The 23,922-nt window shown below is 40.3% G+C and overlaps 2 protein-coding genes and 1 non-coding gene across 8 annotated transcripts in view; all 3 read right to left on the bottom strand.

Annotated features, from left to right (window-relative positions):
• Positions 1 to 13,404, bottom strand: part of frmd5a (FERM domain containing 5a) — a 67,618-nt gene extending 54,214 nt beyond the window's left edge. For 2 of the 5 annotated variants that reach the window (XM_026175956.1, XM_026175957.1), the window contains exons 1-2: positions 13,187 to 13,395; positions 12,588 to 12,719 (exon numbers count right to left, since the gene is read on the bottom strand). In XM_026175956.1, the coding sequence (XP_026031741.1) occupies positions 12,588 to 12,719; positions 13,187 to 13,195 (141 nt within the window). In that variant the 5' untranslated portion in view covers positions 13,196 to 13,395. Of the gene's footprint in view, positions 1 to 12,587; positions 13,167 to 13,186 lie in introns of those variants that run through there. The other 3 variants (XM_026175960.1, XM_026175959.1, XM_026175958.1) reach the window with 3 other exon arrangements.
• Positions 13,405 to 13,545: 141 nt separating this feature from the next.
• On the bottom strand, positions 13,546 to 13,617 carry trnah-gug (transfer RNA histidin (anticodon GUG)). Its single transcript has one exon. It is a non-coding gene; the product is annotated as a tRNA-His (tRNA).
• Positions 13,618 to 15,667: 2,050 nt separating this feature from the next.
• On the bottom strand, positions 15,668 to 23,195 carry malt3 (MALT paracaspase 3). 2 transcript variants are annotated; one of them, XM_026175955.1, is made up of 15 exons: positions 23,094 to 23,195; positions 22,822 to 22,901; positions 22,571 to 22,698; positions 22,333 to 22,471; positions 22,073 to 22,248; positions 21,846 to 21,942; positions 21,312 to 21,359; positions 20,987 to 21,190; positions 20,262 to 20,439; positions 20,069 to 20,143; positions 19,775 to 19,902; positions 18,349 to 18,498; positions 17,224 to 17,378; positions 16,494 to 16,610; positions 15,668 to 16,406 (listed from the first exon to the last, which is right to left on the bottom strand). In XM_026175955.1, the coding sequence occupies exons 2-15, from the start codon at positions 22,856 to 22,858 to the stop codon at positions 16,083 to 16,085; spliced, it is 1,956 nt and encodes a 651-aa protein (XP_026031740.1). In that variant the 5' UTR covers positions 22,859 to 22,901; positions 23,094 to 23,195; the 3' UTR covers positions 15,668 to 16,082. The 2 variants fall into 2 exon arrangements, with proteins under 2 accessions (XP_026031740.1, XP_026031738.1); XM_026175953.1 differs by having other exon boundaries at positions 22,822 to 22,883.
• Between the last annotated feature and the right edge of the window lie 727 nt (positions 23,196 to 23,922).

Raw genomic sequence — 23,922 nt, 5'->3', positions numbered from 1 at the left:
AAAGGTGCTTTTAACTGACTCTACCATAGTGAGCGACAGACAAAGACAGACAAATGGCATATACTGATCCTGGCTTGTTGTCTATTATAGCAAGACACACAACTAATGAACCAGAAATAATGAGAACGTCTTTTTCCTTAACTGATTTCTACCAGCTGTTAGCAGAGGGAAAAAGAAAACAGTGAAATTCACTGTGACGGGCATCAGTTGTTGCTGCAGTCTCAGAGCTCGTTCCAGCTTTGTCAGCTAATCAAACTCAATATATGACTCGGAAATGCACTGCACTGGAGTAATGTAGAGACATAATGGGACAAAGTTGATGTCAATTATTTGTCTTTGTGATGCTCTCGGTGATAGAAAATCTATTACCAAGTAATACTAAGTAGTTCCTGACATACACTGGATTTTTAAGACCGATACCGATATTTGGTGATTTAGAAATCAGAAATTTTTTCTGTCAGACACAGGAAACAGAAACCGAGTCTTAAGAATGTTTCCAGGTTGAATCAACGCTGTAAAAAAATAAAAGCAGTTCAGAGGGCAAAATAGGATCGAACTATTAGGGGAAAAAAAAAATATTCTTGCAACTAGACAGAGCAGCCTTTTAATGGCAAACACTGCAGTACTGTTGCTGCTTTTAATAAAAACACATTTGCTGAATTGAACCAGGACCTGCACTGGACAGCTGTCTTTGTGTGTTGGGGTTGTTGTGTATTTTCATTGGCCAGCCTCTTTGTCCCCCTGTGTGTGTGTTCATCTATGTCCTCTCCAGAGACGCTCATCTTTTCTGACTGCTGCGCTGACACACACACAAAGGAAAAAAAGAGACCGATTGCATGCATGAATAGCTGTCCATGTAATCTGCAGTCCCTGACACACGTGGAACAACAGGAGCCACCCAGGCTTTTATTTGATCCTAAGATGGACTAAAATATTGACAGATCAGCGATTTGTCGTGTAAATATGATGTACAAATGCTAACACAAACAATGCAAACAATCCAGAAAAATACTGACGCTCATAAAGCAACTCATCGAACTACCCACTAGAAAAGAAAATTCTTTCTCTCGAGGAAAATTATCCAGAGTGGGTGGAAAATAAGACAAAGATGAATTAAACACTGAAAGCGTAAATTTTCAACTCTAAACGCCAAAAACAACCGCTCCGCCTCATCTCAGCATCTTCCTGTACCGCTGGACACAGCTGGCTCAAAGCTCTCCTACTCTTTGTTATTTTCATCAACTGTGTGTCATCGCACATCTGACAGAAAGCGTATATTGTCACAGATAAAAGACACTAAAGGAGAGGATATCAGAATAAACAGACCCTGCACTCCCTAAGTGCAGCTCAAGTAGCCCTCATTACAGGCACCCAGCCACGTCTGCAGGATGATGACAGGATCGTGTATTTCTCGGAGAGCTACACACTGTTGGGCTGGAGTACAGATGGTTTTTCCTTAATGATCACTTTCATTATGACGCACAAGACCAGCCGCCTTCTTCCTGGTAAACGAAACAAAACTGTAAAACACACTCTGCCGAACACTGCTAATGTGACTAGGGACAAAGTGCTGCAATTCTTTCACCATTTCATATCGATAAATTAATGTCAATAGTATTGTTTTGTTCATTCAGACTGATGGCAGCATGTTGGTAATTTATCTGCAGAAATGATTACATGAGAAAGCAATTATTTGCAAACATTGGCTGTGTCACAAGCTTCTGATTCTGTTGGATTAAGAAATGAATTTTACTCTGTTTCACTTTTGGTTCCCGTCATACTGGCCTGCAGAGTGGTTGGCGATTCCCAGGCAAGCGCAAGTTGAGAGGGAAAAATGTGTATTTGCCAATCAGTCAGCAAGTGGTTCCTGGAGGTTGCTGGAAGCTGCTACGTGATATGCAATTACTTTGGTCAATAGCAGATTGCCTCAGTCATCCACAGTTCAATAAGAGAATTCACACCCAGAAACAGTCATCACAATATGTTGATTTTAATATAGTAAGGCTTTTTTCCTTTCTTTCAATGAGAGCACTCTCTGTTTTTAGTTTGCATCAGGCTTTTTCAGGTTTTATTACCACTCAGAAAGTATCTGAGTGTGTTTGCAGACAAGTCAGCGTGATCCATGCTATCTATACTCAGCTGCAGCAATCTGCTGGCCACCAAAGCAATAACAAGGATGTTTTTGGTGCAGAACCATTTTTGCAACCCCTCTCCATAACAATAAGTGACAATGAGCAACCACTCACCAAACCAGATGAAAAAAAATACAAATTTGTCCCTAATGACTCATTTCTACATCTGTGTGACTGGTGTAAAAGATGTAAAACTAACAATTAATAAGAAGAACCTTGGGAAAATGTGTCCTGATGTTATAAATCAAGTGAGAAGTATTTTTTAAATAGACTTCAACACTTTAGTGTTTTTGCAGCCAGAGCGGTCGTCCTCTGCTTTCATTAGACAGAATACACATGTAAGGCATTCCACATTTGCTTCACTTGTAGGCCTATCCATCTTTTTTCTTTTCAACAATCTCTGGTATGGACAGATAAATACTTAGATCATGAATCCCAGGTTACCCATTCAGTTATTCCAGTCTGGCAATAGTTACTCTGCAGGATCAGAAAAATGTTTAATCTTTTCCAGCTGCAGTGGGTAGTAGCTGGGTTGTGCATTCAGAGGCACCTGACACAGTATGCTCCTTGTTAATCACACAGACTCTTGGCAAATGCTGTGCATCGAATCTCAGGATGCCAGTAATGTCTCAGATTTCAGAAGCTCTCACAAAATATTGCTTGAAACATTTGTACTTATGATTTCTTTATACAAAACTCACTATCTGAAAAACTGCGTGAACAGAACCATTTACAAAATGCGCACTGATGCCACACATTTGCGGTGTATGAATACTGTCTGAAAATGCGTTACGAGACCGTAAGATAAACATTCCAGCTCTTGAATACATTACATGTGACAAAGCAAAGTCATCCCTCCTTTTAAATTAATACGTGTTAAGTAATACTTCAGTTTTCTGGAGCTATATTCCAGGGATCAGGATCCTTGAAATGAGCTTTCTGAATCACAAAACATTTACATTAACTTGGAAAAATAGGAAGTCATCCTTGGCCTTCCTACTGAAAACAAAAAAAACAGTAAACGGCATTACAGTGCTGTGCAGAAGTCTTGACCCACTCTTTGCTTCATTACATTTTGCTTCCAAGGAGCCAGACTTTCTTGTAATTTTTTATAGTGGCCTTGAGCAACGCTTCTCCAAGCTTTCTGATGGTCTTTCATAGTTTTTCTTTGGACAGCAGCAAAGAACCAATTTGAAATTGTACCTTTAGGCTTTTAGGCTGTAAAAAAAAACAACAACAAAAAAAAACAATTTGTTCCTGTTTTTTTAGCAGAATATATGAAAGATGTCAAAGATAACACAGTCTGACAGGCATAAAACATTTTTTTCACAGAAAAGGTGATTCCCAAAAAGCTTTTAGCTGAAAACTTGACATATATCTGTCCTAAATGTGAATCTGAGCAAGTGACAGGCCTTAAAAGAACTACAGCAAATGAAAAGTTTCTGAAAGTCTGTCATTAAGAAACAGGACAAAAATTAAGCAAAGGCCTGACACAGGACCTGAGAGATGTACCTGACGCTTCAACTGAGTCATCTAGTATTCACTAAAGTTTAATCAGAAATCGTTACTTATTTCCTCGAACAATATCAAGAAGTGAGTGGTGGCCCAAGATTTTTCCCCAGTACTGTAAATGATACCACTTCTAGTCCGATAATCATATCATGTTTTTTTGTTGATGTTTTCTTGTCTACTTGAATGACAGCACACGTGCAACCACAGAGCTGGACAGAAAAATAAACTAGTCCTTGCTATGCCCTTCAGAACAACAACAGCAAATCATCCATTTCTTTAATGGCAAAGAACAGTCGACACATTACAGAGACGAGGCCTCACAGAGCACAGCGAGAATGTAAATCTGCTGAAGAGACAAATAAGACAACTAAAACACAATGATGGAGGCAAGGTGAGATGAAGAACGGAGGGAAGGAACGGCAATCATTAGCTCATAAAAATCCTGCAGTGAGACGGTGTGAAGCTGAACCACAATCCCGATGACACAGAGAGAAAGAGGTGACCTGTGGAGCAGATGAGGTCAGGATGAAAAAAGAGACATGGGGGAAAATGTGGAAGATGAAAAAAATGACAAATATGCTCCTTTGTAACACATCAATCTTGAGTACGATGAATACTGAACTAAGAGCTGAAGAGTAAACTAATCACTACCATATTGTCCATCAGTTCTGCCCCGGCTGTATTTTTACTGTTTCGTTGGCTCGTCGGCCAACAGAAAACTGTCACGGCTGTCAGATCACATCTGATTTAAGCTCAGCACCTGACCTATATGCTGATGACACCCGCTCTGGTATAAATCTCCATCACAAAGCAACTTTTGTGCTGGAGAAGAGATCACTCACGAGCAGAATAACGGTTGTCCTGACAAAGACCAACTATATTATGTTCTGTTTTAATGTGCAGACAATATGTCAATAATATTAAATGCAAAGAATTTACTGCAGATACTAAACATTTTTACTTGCTGTTGTGCAACCCAAGTCAAAAAGCAACATTGTGCTAATTTCACTTGCATTGTAGTAGTCCGAGTCCTGTCCCTGCGCTTCCTCATTAGTCTGCAGAGGCACAGGGCCTTGAAGTACAGAGTGAGACAAAGGCTGATTCTCTCATACAGCAGAGAGCCCTGAGGCCCAAAGACAAACAGGAGCAGGGCAATGGAGAGAAAGCATGAAGGAAGCATGGCAGAGAGGACAACAAATAAAGCCTGAGTATGGGAAGCAGCATTCTGCAACGTGCTTAACTGAACTTTCAGAAGCAATCCGAGTAAGGTCCAGTTCCAATTATAGAGATATTCTGAATTTCAATTTAAAATTTTCAAACTTGTTCTGTACTAAGTGAAAGCCCTGCAAAATTAATAAAATCTTATATTGTATACCCTTTGCAGCTATTTGCAAAGTTGTGGTTGCACATGTAGTGGCCCCAGAACAAAAACAAGAAGGCAGTTACACAACACAACTCTCACCCCCGCCCCCCCAAAAATCCCTCTCATTACAAAAGATAACCCAATATCCAAATATTAAGGTTGCTGTCCTCCTCCAGTAAATCCCAAGCTTGCCCGCTACAACATTGCAATTAAAATTCTGTTTGATTATATATTGCACTTGCACATTTTTTTAAAGTCACTGCTTGAAGGCGGAACTTATCTGATTAGTTCCAAGGCTTGTGGTGGTGGTGGTGCATCATTCCTGTTGAGTCATGACTGCAGGTTACAAACATCCTTCCCTATCTGTAATTGATCAAAGCTTTGTTTCTCCCCTTGTAAATATTCCAAGGCTCTCGAATTCAGTCTCTACCAAGAGTTTCTTGCACCAAACTATTTCATTAATGAGGCCAGTGAAGTATGTAAATCAAAGTAACAAGCTGTGCAATCTGTTTGCATTAATATAGCTGTAGGCCATCTCCCTTTAAAGTGAACCTAATCCTGAGAGAGGAATGGGATCATTAGCTGCTCTACTCGCATCCACTTCTCTCATTAGCAGACCAGTCACCACGAGGATATATTGCTGTAGTAGTGTGTTTTAATATTCATGCTTTCAGGTGGAGCACAACCTCGAGCCCCCTCTGTTTCTCTTTGTCACACAAGGCATCCCAGACAACACAAAGGCAGCACTGCTCCTGACACACTGACAGACTGCCTCCCTGCTCTCCATTCAGACCCCCACCCCACACACACACACACACACACACACACACACACACACACAAAGAGACACTGGAGAATATAAGAAAGCCATTCGGTTAGACCGACCCAAACAGGCTATGCTATACACCCACATTTAGCGGCCTGTTGACAATTATAAGAAAGCATAAACTGCTCGTGTGTGAGCTCATACTTCAACGAGTGTGTAGCAAAAGCTTCTGGCATCTTGTCTTCTGCTACGCTCTTTCATGTATCCCAGCAAGCCAATGCAGGTCAGGCTAAGTTTAAAATCCAGGTACTGTAACGCTCTGTTGGGGCACCTGAGCCGAGTGTGAAACAGCAATGAAAGACAAAGACCTCATCCAGAGGGTACCAACGGAGCAATGGCCCTTTGCAGTCTTTACACAACGCACCAGCTCTTTCATTATCAGCAAAAACTGACTGATAAAGTGTGACTGAAAAGAAGCTGCTTCCACGTATCAAATCCTCAGCAAGGGGACTGTAGAATGCCACTATAGACAGACAGACAGTATAGCGAGGTAATCTGTTCAGCCAATCATGACACTGGCGTGCACCGATGGTGGTAAACAGAAATGACAGATTACGTCTCATGAAACATTTAGACCTAGCAGAGATTTTAATGATTTATATGAAGTATTGCAACAGCATCAGCCTCTATGAGATCGGAGCACACAGACATATGCATATCTTTCATCTCTAATACACAGGTTCTATGTGTATTAAGCCTGGGCTGGACACTTCTGAGGGTCCTCACAATGTAAAGTCAGTCAAGAGACCGAACTGCAGACATCACAGATCACTGAGTTTTCACACCATCCATCCATTTATTTCTGCTTATCCAGCTCAGGGTCGCTCTGGGGCTGGAGCCCATCCCAGCTGTCACAGGGCGAGAAGCGGGGTACACACTGAAAAGGTCGCCAGTCTGTCAAAGGGCAAGCACACAGAAACAAATAACCGTTCACACTCACATTCCCACCCAAGGCCAGTTTGGAATCACCAGTTAACCTAAAAAGCAGGTTTGGGGGATGTGGGAAGAAGCCTTAGTACTCGGAGGGAAACCACACAGGCACAGGAAGAACACAAAAACTCCACACGGTGTTTTCATGCTGGATAACGTAAACTATAATAGCTATGAATAGTTTTATGCCATATCGTATAATCTTTGATAAATTTTTGCATGATATAAAAATGTCATATTGTGATGTCATATCAATAGCAATGCCATGAATCTATGTTCTGTGCAACAGGACAAGCCCAGGCATGTCTGAGAGCAAGAGCAACATCTCATCTTCCAACTACAATTTAGGAGGTTTGGTATGTCAACAACTTCCAACAAAGCACAAAAAATATGCAAGAAACATTTTATATAGTGCCATTTATATTTTATATAGCATATTTTTGCAATTTTATTTTTGCAATTTTATGTAGCTCCAGACATGTTACAAAGTTTAGTTACTTTAGCTATTGTTAAACTGAAGTGCTAACCAGTTATTTTACACTTTTACGTGAAATACCGAGAGAGAACACTCACTAGACCAGCGGTCTTCAACCCCCAGGCCTTGGACTGGTACCGGTCCGTGAGTCGTTTGGTACCGGGCCACGAGAGTTGAGGCTCAGGTGTGAAATGTATGGTTTTCGGGGTTTTTATCGGTTTTCAGCGTTATTTTATTATCGTTTTTATCGTTAACTCTGTTTTCCTGGGTCTTTTCACGTGTGTTATGAATAAATCTTCTTTTTTTCGGTCCCGGTACTAGTTTTATTTTGTTGTATTTATCCGCGACACCTTAAAGGCCGGTCCTTGAAAATATTGTCGGGCATAAACCGGTCCGTGGCGCAAAAAAGGTTGGGGACCGCTGCCCTAGACACACCCTTGTGCTTCTACATTTTTCATGCTGGGTCACTGCATATAAAGCTGTGCCACTATTATTGCATAGTGCTGCTGGCACTGTTTCAGTAGACTCACACTTCAAATTAGGAAGTGTGTCATTAGTGACAAAAGCTCATTGGAAAAGAAGGATGGGACATTCCCTCTATTTACTTACACTTGTAAATGAAGCTGGATGGAAGCATTAATAATCCACTGTTTAGTATCTTTTTCTTTCAGAAAGCCACATTTTCCACCCCTTGCTGCAAATAAACATTTGTTTTCGAGCTAGCCACATTCCCCAATGAAGATTTTTACTTGAGATGAACTTATCCTGACTATTATTTTTTTTAATCTGAAACACTTTCAAATTAATATAAGAAACCACATGCTAACGGACATTTGTTTATGCACAGCTCTCTTTACATCCCACCATTTCAAAAGAATATATCCATTAAATATATGGTATCAAACACCTGTTCAAACCGGTATAAACAATATATCAGTATGTTTATTTACATTTTATAACTCTGTTCACTATTATTAAATTAAAAGTTGGATTGTATTATTCTAGCTCAGACTTTTTTCCTGCAGCAGAATTCTTGACTTGTCCCACTAAAACACAACAGTGACCAATTCATCAATTAATTTTATTACTGACAAAGATGTTTAAACAAGAAAAAAGGTGCATAAAATCAGCTACTGCATTTGAACACGGGCCAAAAATATTAGCAATAAGGAGATCAATAAAACCATTTTATTCCTTTTAGACTTCATAAAATATCTAAACACCAGATGGGAATAACAAGAGTAAATATGCATCAGTGGAGCAGTCCCATGATAGTCCTGTTGTAGACAAACATGACAACAGTCAAATCACTACTAGGATCCTCTGGGAGTACTCAGGGAATAAATTACCTTCCTGTAACTGCTAACGGCTACATCTTTGTCTGTGGCCTTTTGGAAGAGAAATCCTGACCACTGAGTGATCTCACATTTTGTTAGAGTAACTGTGGAGTCCCCGTAGCAACAGCTGAGCTGCTGGCACTGTGTTTCAAAGTGAAGCACCCTCAATAAGGCTACCATCCCCCTGCAGCCTCCTCACCAAGAGGTCAGCAAATCTCAGGAAAACTTCCAGAGGATTGATTGTATTCACTTTGTATTCATTTTGGTTAAATAATATAAAACTTCAGCAAACTCTTTATTTTCTTAGCATATTTTTTTCTCGTAGGTGATAGAATTGAGACTGGACTGTGAGCGACTGGCTGTGTTTTCAAATAACAAAACAGCTGTTAGAAAAAAAAAAGGATAAGCATAGGTTTCTAAGAAGATAAGCTATAATTTACTTTATCAGTGGAGGAGTTGTGCAGTTGCTCCACTGTGCCAAAAAAGCAATCACATTTTTCTGCACTCCTTGAATTCAACTAAAAAGATGGTGGAGATGGTGGGGGGACCTAGCCAACAGTGTGTGTCTGACTGTCAACCCACAGCCTCCACCACAGATAGATCTGCAGATCCAGAAGTGGCCAACAAGACTGCAAAGAGAGAATGTAAATAATGGACTTCTGCAAAACTGTAACTACAAATAAAATTGAATTCATAGTCACGTTGGTAGCACAGTGGTTAGCACTGTGCACGTACAGCATGGAGGACCTGAGTTTGAATGTACTGGATGGCTACGGCACCCTAAGATACTTTGACTTCCTCCGACTGTCTAAAATCAGTCATGTTTGAAAATTCTAAATTGGATCCAATGGCTATTTGTCTCTCTCCTGTCTGTGGACAGGACAGCAGTCTCGACCTTTCATACTATAACAACTTAATGGATATATGCTTGTGTTTTTTTGTTCTTTAACAGCCAAAATAAACGAGATAGCTCCCTGTGACACTAAACTAAAGATGGATCGATTCAGCCCCCCCGGATTGTAGTGAAGTAATGTTGGCCCACTATTTTTTACAACATTGCTTCAGTTCATTGAGGTTTGTGGGCATTTCTTTATGCACAGCTCTCTTAACGTCCCACCATTTCAGGAAATTTCAATGGTGTTTTGAGATGGACTGTCACTGAGCTGTAGATTTAGAGCTTGAGATCACTGTCATGACAAAATTATGGCCAAGCTTTGGCTTTTGGACAGATGACCTCACGCTCTAGAATACTTTGGTATACTGATGAGTTCATTGTTGACTCAATGACAGCAAGGTGCCCAGGTCCTGTGGCTGCAAAACAAGTCCAAATCATCACCCCTCCACCACCATGCTTGTCAGTTGATATGCTGTGTTTGGTTTTTGCCAAACATGGTGCTTTGTATTATGGCCAAACATGTCCACTTTGCTCTTGTCTGCCCAAAGGACATTGTTCCAGAGGTCTTGTGGTTCTTTTAGATGCAAACCTAATCTGTGCTACCACATTCTGCTTCTACATTTTGGATAAAATTTGTTAAATATATAATGACACAGTTTAATATTCCTTGAGGGGTTGTTGACTGGAGGTTGGTTTTATCCACTTCTCAAACTGTTAGGACCAGATGATTTTTTTCATCATGTCCTCATCATAAAACCATAGAACTGAAAGAGGGTGTAAGGTCCTTTTCACGTGGTGTATTTTACAGTGATGTCCTTTAAAGGTGACATAATATTACCGGGACCTAAATCTGTTTTCCCAGTGACAAGTGTTATATCCCCACATACACACACACACACACACAGAGGTTCATGGTGTGAAAGCAATATCAGCTACACGACTGTAAGCTGATAATAATGCTGGAGTTTTGCTTCAGTAGAAGGTAAAAAAAAAAATGACAGTATATTCTCTTTTCACAGTGGGCACACCCACTGTCCTTGAAAAATAATACAGCTTTTTTTTTAAAAATGTGATTCATCTTTTATTCTCAGGAAATGACAAAAATGAGAGACAGCTAATTCTCAGGCTGACTCTGTGTGGCAACATTGCATTGCAACATTAAAATCACAGAGCAGAAAAAGCCTGAGGGCAAAGAGGATTTCAGGCACTTCCATCAACCTGCATGGAGACAAGAACTCATCTTACAGGGCGGTCTAATGAGATGTGCTCACTTTCCCTTCCCAAACATAGTGGAAAGATCCATAATTCATTAAAGCAAAACTTATGTTCGTGCATTACAGCTGCCACCACTTTAAAAAGACGGACACATTTCCTGCCCTTCTTCTGAAAGCCCTTGGTGCCCTGCTTTGCTCTGGTGCATGCGTACTTTGTGCTTTTAATTTCTGCTGAAGGTGGTTTTATTATGCAGACACCATGGGGGTGGTTACACTCCACTGAATTAATGTCACCTGATTGGATGCCAGGGAATGGAAGAAGGGTAAAAATATGAATATGGAGCCTTTGAAAAGTTTGAAAGTGCATTGAAAAAAAAATCAGGTAAAAGAGAGGCTCAACGAGTATATGACCTGAGCTAGTTTGCATCCCCTGTTTTTGTTTTCCTGGTGGGCCATGAAACCGATGTGGCTAGTCAGGTGGATTTTACTCCTCCCTCCCTGGGCCAGGTTAGGCAGAAAGATAACCAGGATGCCAGACAATCACAGCAGAGCTACAGCATTCTCCTCTTGCACTCCACTCTTCTCTTTTCCACCCTGGTGACGTCAGCCCCCTAGACCACACGACTCTGCTGCAAACAGCACACCTGCTGGCTTCACAGTCCATCTGGCCCCGCTCCATGTCTTGCTCAGCTCTCCGAGCAGAAATGCAGATCTGTTTACAACCTGGGCACACAGTCACGATCCTATAGTAGCTGCGGTTTGCATTTCACGCTTGCTCGCTGGGGGAAAGAGGAGTGGTGGCTCTGTAGCCCGCTGGTGACAGCAGACACTAAAGTGACAACAATCACGCGTCTTATTAGGGTTTCGTTGTTCCCATTACAGGTTAAACAATTCCTCGGTATGCTGCAAGATGGTTTTGCTGTGTGTTTATCTACATGTCGCTGACTAATCAGGAGAATTCTCCCAGGGTTTCCTTACATCACTTCACCACAACTCCACAGCATCCACAAACAGAGCAGCTGCTGTCTTGTAATTGAAGTGACAGGCCCTCTCACCTACTACTAAAATCAGCATGAACATAAAACTGCACCATCATCAAAGCAACGCTGGGAGTAGAGAGAGACCAAAGGGAGGGAAAGACAGTTATTATGATCAGGGCCTGGGCTTGTTTTAAGTTTTTAAAGAAATATGCCTGCGCTGACAATATCAATCGTTTGTTTTGGGTTCTGGAAAATCCCTCTTAAAAGAGGACATGTGCCGTTCGTGAACACCGGGAAGCTGCAGCCATTTAATCATCACATCCAACCCTGCATCAACAGCACATGGCACATCTTTGGTTTTATCAGTGTAGTGGCACATTGTGCAACTGAGGGGGCATGTTTCATGGGATACCCTATGTGCATTGCTGGAAACTGCATGGACAGCGTTACCAACAGCCTCCCTTCTCAAGATTGGAGAGGATATTATTATTATTATTATTATTATTATTATTATTATTATTATTATTATTATACAGAGGGAGGGGAACTGCTTTCATTCATTACTTTAAGAGGATAGTGAGCTTCTGGCAACCACTCAATCCGAGCTTGAGTTATGTCTGTACTACAAGGCTCCCTGACGTCTCTAATCCCACGACCGAATTCTCTGATGGTTGAGGTAATAGTAGGTCATGAAAGGGGGAGAAAAAAGGTTTGCACAAGCCTATTCGGGATGGCAAAATAAATAACTACACGTTTCTATTTTAGGTCTAATTTATCTTGGTTGACACCAGCAGCAGGAGCAGGAGCAGCAGCGGGGCATTCAGGCACTTGCTGCCACCCCCCCTGATAAAACACTTGCTTTTCTGTCTGCCAGGTCAGACACAATCGCAGCGCGCTGTGGACTGAATAAACAGGTGACTAACCTGAATGGTGCACGTATATTCCGTGTCGTCCAGCAGCCTGACCGTGCAGTTGTATTCCCGCTCAAGATTCCTGACGCTGCCACTCATAAATCGGCTCAACATCTTTCTCTCCCAGGTTTCGCCGCTCTGCGTCTACAGGACCAGAACAATAAACTCGAACACCAGCATGCAAGTGAATGTCACATTGACCGCATTTCCCGGTCCCCTGAACGACCAGCAGCCACGGATTCAGCCGCCGAGGCAAGCACCATTGTTGTCCCGTTAAGTTTTCCGTGCTGTGGGCCCGTGCTGAGAGCGAAATCCAAGGATGCCCGCATCCAGACCCAGAGGCTGCTCAGCCCTGCTGCTGCTGCTCTGTGTGTGTGTCTGTGTGGAGCTGAGGATTATCTCTCACCATTCACTGCTGCCACTTGAGCAAGCGGGCGGGTCCAAATGAAAACTGACGTCAAAGAGAGCCAACGGGAGTGTGAAGTTTCAGTATATACTGATTTTCTTTTCTTACGCCTAATTTTCCCATGACCAGCAATTATGCATTAGAAAACTTTTAAAAGGTTAGCTTCTTTTTATGACTCCCTCAGTATGAAGTTAAAATTATTCACCCAAATCATGCTGTGCGAGGAGCAGTGTGAATCCTTTAATGGGTCTTTGGAGGTAGACTTCAGGTTCACGATGAAACGTTGGAGAGAAATCAAGCTGCTCCTGCCTGGCTGACCTAAAACCAGCGGCGTCGGGTGTCACACAACTTCCCAGGTGGTGGATATTAAATGTGTTGGGCTGCCACCTGCAGGCCATTCGTTGTCATTGCGGCAAGCAAATTGAGTGAAAATGTTTCGTCAGCCTAAAACGGAAATGCAAAGCTCGTATTACAACAACAACAAAATCACGTTAAAGTGGCGTAAGAGTGTATTAACAATTTAAATCGATAAAAACAAACCGTCCGGAGGATGACGTACATCTCTGCCGTGACCCGGATTCGAACCGGGGTTGCTGCGGCCACAACGCAGAGTACTAACCACTATACGATCACGGCGAGCTAACGGGGACTGACTGCACCCCGCTTATTTTTGTCTTTAAGTAGAGTACGTCATCACGATGCTTCGAGGTCGAAAATTGATTTATTTTAACCGTCGCCTAATCCACTAATCCACATTTATGTCCAAGACATGAGTTTTTCATAATCAAACACTTGAAGCTAATTGTTGTTGGATCACAAATCTAAATTGTCTGGTGAAAGTGCCTTGCTCAGAGGTTAGAGGAGATCTAGACTATTTTGAGCTGCAATTGTAATTGGTTTTTTGGTTTTTTTGGTTTTTTTTTACATTTTCTTTCATAACTAACAGACTACTTGAGATAAAAAAAAAAAAAGCATGTACCAATAAACACACACACATATACAATAATTAATAGTGCGGTTGATATTTTTACTAGCAAGGTCAAGACTACAATATCCGTTTCTTATGCAGGAAGTCGGAGAGCTAGAATTGCCCCCCCGTGGGCATTATGTCCACCTGCTATATGGTAAAATGTAATCACATTATTGTAGAAGTACAGTACTATACAACTCACGAGTCACCCCTTATTTCTATTTTGTTTCCAGTTCGCCAGACTTTTTGTAAGTTTAAAAAAAAGAAGATCTTGAGCAATAATCTCGAGTCAAAGTTTTTTGGACACTCATTTTCACACCATTTTCAGCTTTTTTTTTAGACCATGGTTTTTTGTTTGTTCTATTGTTCCATTTGCTTGTTCTGCCACTTAACACTGACCAGTGAACCATTCAAGCATAAGAAAATGCAACTAGCCAAAGGCACAAACCAGTGTTGGGTCTACAAATGACAGACTCAGCAATCTTAAATTGCATCTTTAAGCACTTTTAAGCTGTTTATAGCAGCCTGTTGTAAAAACACATAATTTATTCCCATTTCTTTACCAGAATCTGCAGAAATTGCCAAAGATAGAACAGTTTGACAGGATCCATAAGATATTTTTTGCACCAACAAGGTGATTCCCAAAAACCTGACAGCTGAAAACTTGGCTTATAGCTGCACTAAAATAACATTTTAAAAAGAGGAAACTGAAAAAGTGGAGGACGAAGGCAGAAGTGGTGAGCTTAAAAAGCAAAACAAAAACATGGCAGATGAGCAGTATCTCAAACTCATGTTCTTAAGAAATATGAAAAAAAAAAAAAAAAAAAAAAAAACAGAAAAAAACAAAGTTGATGAAATCATAAACGCAGAAGATTACAGTTGGATTTTGATTCAACATGCAGTAGCTTCTGGCAAATGTCTGATGTTTTTCAGAATGACAGTGATCTTAAAAGCATTGCCAACACAGTAAAAGCATACCTGGAACAAAACAAAAGGCAGTCAACATTGAAAGAAGAGCTTTGAATGTTCTTCAAGAAGCCTGGAGAACTATTCCTGAAGACTACCTAAAGAAATTACAAGAAAGCTGCCTAAGACAGTTCAGACTTTTTTCGATGAATAAAGGTGATCATAGCAAATATTGTCTTTCAAGCTCAACAGAATTGAACAAACTCTGTTTTTGTCTTATTTGCTGTATTTCCATGTTCCAATAAATCAGAGCACCCATATCCCAGTTTACTGAAAACAATATAAAGAACTGAGGGGTGGCTTGAGACTTTTGCACAGTAATATATCGAATAATGCAACCCACAGCATTTTTTAGACTGTATACGACAAAATTAATTTATCTGTTAGGTATAGGCTATGCACTAAAGGAAAAAAAATCTACTTTGATTTTTCCAGACTTAGCAGCTACTTGAGATTTTAATTCTTCGTTTTGAGCTAAAAGCAAATTTTACTCAAATATAGTGACAATCTGATAATGTACGTTAGGTTTAAGACTTAAGACAGACAACAGATATTAACTGAATGTTTCCAGCACCTTATTGAATTAATGCCATGAAGAATTTAGACAATCCAAAGGCAAAAGACGGCCCAACCCAGTACTAGCGAAGTTAAAACTGACATATTTTAATTTATTCTACAAACTTGAATTAAGCATCACTGTGAAAATGCTCCTTGAGAAAAACAAACAAACAAAAAAAACAACAACCCCAAAACAATTAAAATGTAGATTTTAAAGTTCAACAGCAAAACATATTGATATAATAAATTGCTTGTTTGTTTTTTTTAAAAAGTGATCAACGTAGTATTCTTCATTAGATAAATTACTGACAGTATTGTCTTCATTTAATAATTTAGGCCAGCCAGCTTGCCACTGATGGAAAAAACAAAAGTGTTATATACAATTAATGTTTTCTAAGCATATAATTTATGATGAAAATCAGCTTACAGTGTTATTGTGCCTACTAATCTAACAGCTGAAGGCTGGTAAGACAAAAACAAACCTCAATCACTTACTCACTTATACATTATCATCATCATTCATAGACAAGTACAAACATGTTTACAGCAACTGTAAACAAAACAAGAGATTTCCAACCAGTATTTACAAAAGTAGTACCAGAAAGTTTTAATGTGGACAGCTGAAGTCGTTCTCATCATTCTCTTCAGGTTCATTGCTCCACGTAACAGGAATTTTAGCAGCACACACCGCCTTTCTAGTGAAAGGGCGGCATGACCCAGTCTGATGCAGCGGGGGATTGCTGCTAGCGATGTTGCCCATGCTTTTAGCAAAAGCGCCTTCTCGTGTCCTGCCTGCTGCTCCATGATTCCTCCTGTACAGCTTGCAGGAAGCCACGAGAGGCTTTCCTATGTCCACCTGCTGGCTTTCTGTCTGACGCAGTTTACTGTCTCTGTGAGTATAGTGTAGATCCACCTTTATGACCATAGACTCCTAAAAAAAACAAAAAAACAAAAACAATTATTGTAAGGAGTAAACACTATTAGAGAAAGGTATTAGTATAGATATATGGAGACATACCTTGAGCTTCTGAAGAGCACAGAGCCTCAGAGTACAGTCTGGGTTAACATTATTCATAAGTAGTAGTGAGTCCATCTCCTCTGACCTGCCAGACCTGGAAAATATGTCTTCCATTGTCTGAGGATTAAAAGCACAAATAATGTTATTATTATTATATATGTAAACCATCTTCATCAATATAAATAAACAGCTGTATTTACAGTGGTTTGGCACTGAATCGTTGCTAAAAAAGTGCAGTATCACATTCAAAAATCAGCCACTAGATGTCAGGATTACGCAAGAGTCAAAGTCAGCCAAACTGACGGAATTATTTCACAAGAGCAGAGCTGCTCATAACCATTACTGCTTCCTGAGTCATCTGCGGTTGCAGCATGCTGGAAGCCTATATATGGGCAGAACTTCCTCACACATGTGAAATGTGGGTGTGAATGGTCATCATTGAGAAATTCATTTTGTCTAGTGGAAACTGACAAGCATTTTGCCATGAGCCATGTGGAATTTGTCGTGTAGGGACAAGCTGAGAATTTTATCCAAATCCTGAGTTTACTGATAGGCTTTGCCAAAAATCAAAAGCAGTTATGTAACAGTTACATTTCAGTGTATTGCAATTTAGACATACTGCCATTAACAATGCCCCTGCCTTTGTACTCCAGGGCCTACTTAGGCTTGTTCGGATAGCCGAATTTGGTGAAAAAGTCTGACAGTGAAGTGGAAAATAAGAAATACTTACAGGTATACTGCTTAGTGTGACCACGCAGTCCTGGGTATGGGGGCCTGTGGTCTTTACAGTGGCAAAAGCTACGAGAACATTAGAGTACAAAGCTGAGAAGCTGACTTCCACTTCTACTCTGCAAAGAAACATCAGCCGCTTCTTCCGTGGTAGCTCTGAAAGCAGATGTGAAACGTTTTTTGTTTTTTTTAAATAGAAGGGAAAAAAGCATGCATAAAAACATGTTCCAAAACTTATTCGACATTTCATTTTTTTTTTTAATCATGATGCTATTTACTTAAGGAGGATTTTGCAGAGCCCATGACCAAATTAGGACTTTCAGCAACTCATTTATCTCAAGCCACAGACTTTTATCTTCCATCTAGGAAGAGTTCTTAGATTAATCCACAATATCAAGAAAATACGAGGAAGTCTGAGTTGTCAAAACAGACTTCCTTCCATCAAAGGGGAAAATGCACAGCGTAAAATAAACCATTTCCCTCTTTGCATTAATCAAACGGAATCATGAATTATGCTGAAAAAATCTTAAACCACAGTGTGCAGATTTAGTTTGTCACACATTGTTGAGTAGGAGGTGAGAAAAAGGTTAAACAGTATCAATCACTCTCTTTGTGGGGATTTATGTTTCAGCGAGAGAAATCTACGTCATGACCGCAAACACCTCCGATGTAACTAACAGCACGTCGGGTCAACGAAGCCCACAGCCACTATTGTTACTGGCCCGTTCGGCACAGTCGCTTCCCTCTTGTACATTTCCAGCTGCTTTTTTGAATTCATCAGCATGAGACTAACAATCATGGCCTCGATATAAGTGCTCTCAAATGTCAGCAAATTCCTGGAGGAGGATTGCTGAAATATCGGAATGGACGTCAGGGAATTTACAAACAAGTGCAAAAACTAGAGGAACAGATATGTTTGACCGTGAAAAACACTGACCGTGACAAAGAGGAGTATTTTTTTTTCCTATCATGGCTTGTGCAGTTTATTAAAGACTGCGACATGGCCGCATGTTAATTTGTTTTGCTTCAGAGGAAAATAAAGCATATTTGCACATATTCTGTCACCAGCAGTAACATCGATAAAGACAAAAAAAAAAAAAAGAAGGAAAATGTTCTCCCATCTCACCATTTGCTTGTCTCCAGCAGGCATCTCGCAGGTGAAGCTCTTTTGTGTGGCCGGTGGTTCGAACTGGATCTGCAAGGGATCGTGGTTCCTTCAGTGTGTGTTTGATCTCCACCGCCTGTTTGCCTGTGATTAGAGGATCTCTGCCCAGATCTGGTGGAGAAAAGGAGGGGTTCAGATGGAGGTAAATACAATGAAATACAGCAGCTACACACGTTTTTAGCGTTTCTTTGGCCCCTTCCTTTAACTCGGTCCTGTTTAAACAACTTTAAGAAAATCAGCACTGCTTGAAAACTTTGGCAACCTTGCAATTGTCCTAGTGGTCTGTTCATCTTAGGACAGCAGTGAGTGAGGAATGTTCCAGAAACAAATATGAGAGATTCATCAGAATCTCATGGTTGTATTTGAGGAACTCTGGGATATTTTTAAAAAAAAAGGCATTTTTAAAATTCACTGTTACTGATGACACGAGTTTTGGGAAAAAACCCTATTCACAAGATGTCAAGCATGCAAAACAAAAGTCATTAATAGGACTAAACGGGGGATATTCAGGGAGAACTAAAACTATGCTCACAGAATAGGACACAAATTTAGAGTTGTCATCTGAATAAAGCAAGTACACTCCTTTAATGAGAGGGTTATTGCTATAACACAAACAACCAAACGAGAGGCTTAAAGAGGCTCACAAATTTAAAATAAATAAATAAATAAGTTAAAAAAAAGAACAATTTTCATATCCAACACCACACTTATTCATTTAAATATTTTCACACACAGAGACAGGGCTGTCAGCAGGATGTCCTGTTCTGGTAAGTCTAATTTGTTAGTGAGCCCATGAGAGCAGTGGCAGGGAGTGCCCAAACTGCAGAGCAGCTGTCTTGCACTCTGCAGCTCTCAGGTTTCTTGCTCTTCTCTATCCAACAGTGTGAATTTCCAAAGAATGAGGTCACATGCTAATGGCATTTTGAAAATTTCTTCTACCGGGGGCCCATCAAACTGACAAACACACTGAACAGCTTCCCTTCATCGGCACAGTCATCGCTTTACTTACAGGACCCGAGTAAACAACATTAAAATGAGATACAAGCGATTCCAAAAGTTGTCTGTGGTCCGTGGTGTATACCAAAGGGCAACCTGTTCCCCTCGGTGCTGTTTACCCTTCATCTCTAACTGTCAGCCTACTGAATTATGTGTTTATATCCCTAATAAACTGAACAGAAACAAAAAGAAGGAAATGTACATTTTTAATTGATATGTATGGTTTTCTTAAAAATGAAACAAATGATTTTGGTGTCAGCCACATTAATGTCTCACTCAGTCAAAGCCATTTCTATTGATATAGCAGCCCTTTATATTAGGCATTTTGGAAATGAATCATCATGTAAACAAAGTAAAAACCCCATTCTTAATTTTCCAATTTAACTCTTACCCTCTGAAACCTTCTCTAAAACATGCGTGACTTTCTCAGCTTGCAGGACGTGCTTGTTCAAGTACTTTGTAAAGATCCCAGTACTCTTGCCCCCGTCCTGGACCTCGAATGCTTCAGCATCTTCGCACCTGTAATAATTAAAGGAGAGGGGTTATTTTTATTTTGCATGACTTTCTACAACAGTGACTTTCTAAAATTTTATGCTATAAACCAAAAACAAGCTGCACATGAAATCAATTAATTGATTTCCCCCCCCCATTTGCAGTTGAATACAAAACAATTAATACTACATACGTGGCATAACCGTAAACTGTGTTCCCGCTGGGTGCCAGTGGCTTGATGGCAGATAGTAAGGAACCCTGGTTGTACCTACAGAGTGAAATGAAGTTAAACAAATAACAAATCTATGTCATGTTAACTGAGCTTTTACAAAGAAATTTACATATCCAGATATCGGCTCCGTGCAGAAATTAATTATTGCACTTACCATTTTCTACAGGTGTCCAGCAGGATTACACTCAGTGCAGTCTGCCTTTCCTGCATGCTGAGCATGATCCTCTGCACACAGACACAGTTTTCGGTTCCGTACGGTTGCGGAGCATCGACGGACACCAAGTAATTCCTTCCCGCATGCTCATAACCATGGCCCGCATAGTAGAAAAGGCCTGTAGAGAGAATACACATCTGATTACTACGACAATAACAAAAGTGCTGCAGTAATTCTGCAGTCCTGGAATACATGACAGTCAATCTGAGGAGGTAACACATCATCATAAAGATGCCTGACTTCTAATCACATTTGTTTCATTATTAACAACAGAAAGAGAGAATAGAAGCAGATAATATCACCTCACAGCTCCAAACTGTGCTATTGACACCAACACTTTTTTATTTATTTATTTTTTAATAACACTAACACACTGTTACAAGTGGAACAGTAAAACATAAAAAGAACGAGTTATTTAACAAGCACGTGGAAATAGCCACACCGTCCCACATACGTATGAAGTCATACAGCCGTTATCTAACATTGATGACAAGATAAGAACCACGGAATATGACGAAGGAAGTTACAGTGCTTTAGGTGCCACATAAACCTCTAAATAATAGCATCAGCATTTTCTAAGAACAGCAGCTGAATACTGAAATTCAGCTAATGACAAAAGCTTTTTCCAAAAGAAATAGGCAGGAAAAAAAAATTATAACGCTCACCGTAAACGCCTTTGTCAAGGAGATGAATGAACTTCTCAATAGCAGTAAGCATCTCCTCTCTGGTCAGATCCAGCAAGGAGACGACTCTGAAGCCAAGCTGCCGCAAGAGGTTGCCGAGCTCATGAACATCCATGACGGGTGCCATCAAGGCCGGGTGGTTGGAGTAATTCAAGTTGCCAATAAGTAAGGCGACCTTATCAGTGGCTGCAAGAAAGTTCAATGTCTGATTCAAAAATCACTCCAACACAAGAAAATTCTCAAACACTCTGACAGTTTTCCTCTCCACACATCAAATGACAAGATGTTTCTTTCCATTAAACTTTACCTGTGAGCGCTGCTGGAGGAGGTTGATCACTCTTCACTAGAGATTGTGCTTAAAAAAAGAAAACAGAAAAAGGAAGCACAAAATCAGTTCATGTTAAACAAAAAACTGACCTAAAGTAGCATTTCTGTCTGGGGAGCATATAGAGAACAATAGAACTCAAAGATTCAATAGTATTCTCTGTGAAAGTCACTTTTATTCCAAGTAAGTTATAAACAGGAGAATCGCTTCAAGAACTAGTTTCACTTTACATCACTTTCCTGTTTTGTGTATAAGGCTTGAGCCCAGCACTATTTGGAGAACAACTTCCTTTTTAGTCTGTAGAAATGGGAAAGTACCTCCAGCATAATGGAAACAACTTAGTGCCTTAGAGCTAAACCAGTGGAATGAAAGGAGTGTGAAGCATTTATTTTTCTCCTTGACACATTTTATTAGTAATAGAGAAAGTAAAGGAATGGGAAAGAATACAGTCCTGAAACTGGGATAAGACAGGTATCACTGTACTGATTTTTGTTTTAGGTTTCACTTTCAGCTTACCAATGTCAACATCGACGGGCTCAGTCCACCTCTCTCCTAGTGTGTTAGATAGCGAGCACAGGTATGTTCCACTGTGTTCAGCTGTCGCGCGCTCAATCTGCAAATATAATAAATCACATTGTTCGTGTCTCTGTCCAAAAGTGAAATATTAACTACATTGTTTAATGAATTACACAGTGGGATCAGAGGTAAGAAAACACTCCATCTTCACCGCCGTTCCTCCTTACCTGCAGTGTACCGCTTTTCATGTCCAGCAGTGGCTGTCCATTTCTGTACCACTGGTAGGAAGGAGCTGGGACACCAAAGGCAGCGCATTGTAGAACAAGTTTTGTACCTGGTTGAATCTTTTGCGGCTTGGGGTTGGTGGCAATGTGAGGCTCACCTTGCCAGTCTATGGGCAAGCCTGACGATTCAAAGAAAAAGACGGGTTGAAATGAAAACTGCATCTATACGACAAAAATGACATGCAACCAGCATGATGATTTACCTGATTTATCAATGTCCAACACCTTGACCTTCACCCAGTTGCTGAACACACATTTATAGTACTGGTCATTCACTCGGCACACATAGAGCTGAGTTTGTTGAGCTCTGATGGTCAGATCAGCTAGAGTGCCATTAGGTACCTTAGGGAGGAAATCATTGACAGCAACAAACGGTCATTTGCACACTAAATCCAACAAGAGTGCTTGAAAACTAACTTCTTGAAAGTTAAATTCACATACTTCATTTTTTGCACCATCTGTAAACCATTGGTAGTTGAGGATGCCCGTGCCCTGAGCACGGACACTCAGAGTCACCTTATGGTTCACAGGTACACACACAGAGACAGGATGACGCACTATCACAATTTCTAGTGAGGAAAAAAACAAAACAAAAAAGCGACAACTTCAGTTTCATAAAACCAAACTTAGTTCTGTTTCGCTGGAAAAAATAACACTAGTGAAACAGTGCTGGTGCTGAGATTAAAACATACCACTGATCATTGTGTGCTTGGGGAAGGATCCAGTCATCTGTGCATTTTCTTCTTCTGCCGAACTGTAAGAAAATCACTGCCTATAATATCCCCACGTACAGAAAAGAAACTCCAAATGAATGGCATGAAAAGGAAAACGATGTATTTAACCTCTCATTTCTAGTCAGGTCAGCTGTTAACCGTACAAAAACTCCAGGATATATTTAAAAACGTCCTAACTGAGTAATTAGGTGTTTAATATGACCGTAACTATTACGTGTTTTACTGCATACCTGCCGTCAACCTCGGACTAGTTGAGAAGCTGTCACCCCTCGGCCAGAATATGTTTTCCTGTTCTCAGGCTTCATAACTTCAAATTTATAGCCCGAACTCTTCCTCCCTTTCCCGGAACGAGAAGGCGCACGCACACATTACCGTTATGTCTGTAATACTGGAGCACCCTTACAACAAAGCAGTAAAGCCCAATCCATATCATGCTAAAAACAAACCCAAGTCTCCTTTTAGTTATAATACTGAAGCATATCTTACACTTAAGAAACAAAAGAGAGCATTTCTGTGCCTGTTAGAGCGATTTAAATTATTTAAATTAAAAGCCAAACTTCTTTTTCTGGCATTACGGTAATGAGCAATCTGGCCCTTTTCAGCTGATGCATAATCACTGTCTGAGGTCAGAGTCTGGAGAGCAGCAAAGTAAAACGGTGTTTTTCAGTTCTAGTTAGTTAGTTAGTTAGTTAGTTAGGCTAACTCAAACTTTACTAGATGTCTGTTCGTGGTGCAACGCGAATAAAAAATGTCACGTTGAAGACAAGCAAGCTTCAAAAACCTTGCGTCATAGCACAAATCTGAAATACGGAGTGTTTAAAATGTCTCTTTATATGTTTCAGTAGATATTATGGTCGACCATGAACGCTTATTGGCTGTTTATAAGCATTTAATTACAACATATTCCAACAATTTGTTTACTAATCTATAATATGTGGTTTTATTTTTGTAAAGTACACAATAAAATGTACGATTGAATGCCTATGTTCTATTTTTTTTAAAGGGGCATTAGGTTTTAATACATATACTGGCTTAATTTTGGGATATTTGCTTGTTAAT

This window comes from Astatotilapia calliptera, chromosome 7 (genome assembly GCF_900246225.1).
Source record: "Astatotilapia calliptera chromosome 7, fAstCal1.2, whole genome shotgun sequence".
Lineage (NCBI taxonomy): Eukaryota > Metazoa > Chordata > Actinopteri > Cichliformes > Cichlidae > Astatotilapia > Astatotilapia calliptera.
Note: the sequence above shows the minus strand (reverse complement) of the source record. Positions and strands in the feature narration are given on the sequence as shown.

Excerpts from the sequence above, each read along its gene's own strand:
- malt3 (XM_026175955.1), bottom strand. The coding sequence starts at position 22,858 with ATGACTGGATCCTTCCCCAAGCACACAATGATCAGTG. Across the intron at positions 22,249-22,332 it reads GTTGGACATTGATAAATCAG|GCTTGCCCATAGACTGGCAA; the intron begins GTAAATCATCAT and ends TTGAATCGTCAG. Across the intron at positions 17,379-18,348 it reads CTGCTGGAGACAAGCAAATG|AGCTACCACGGAAGAAGCGG; the intron begins GTGAGATGGGAG and ends ATCTGCTTTCAG.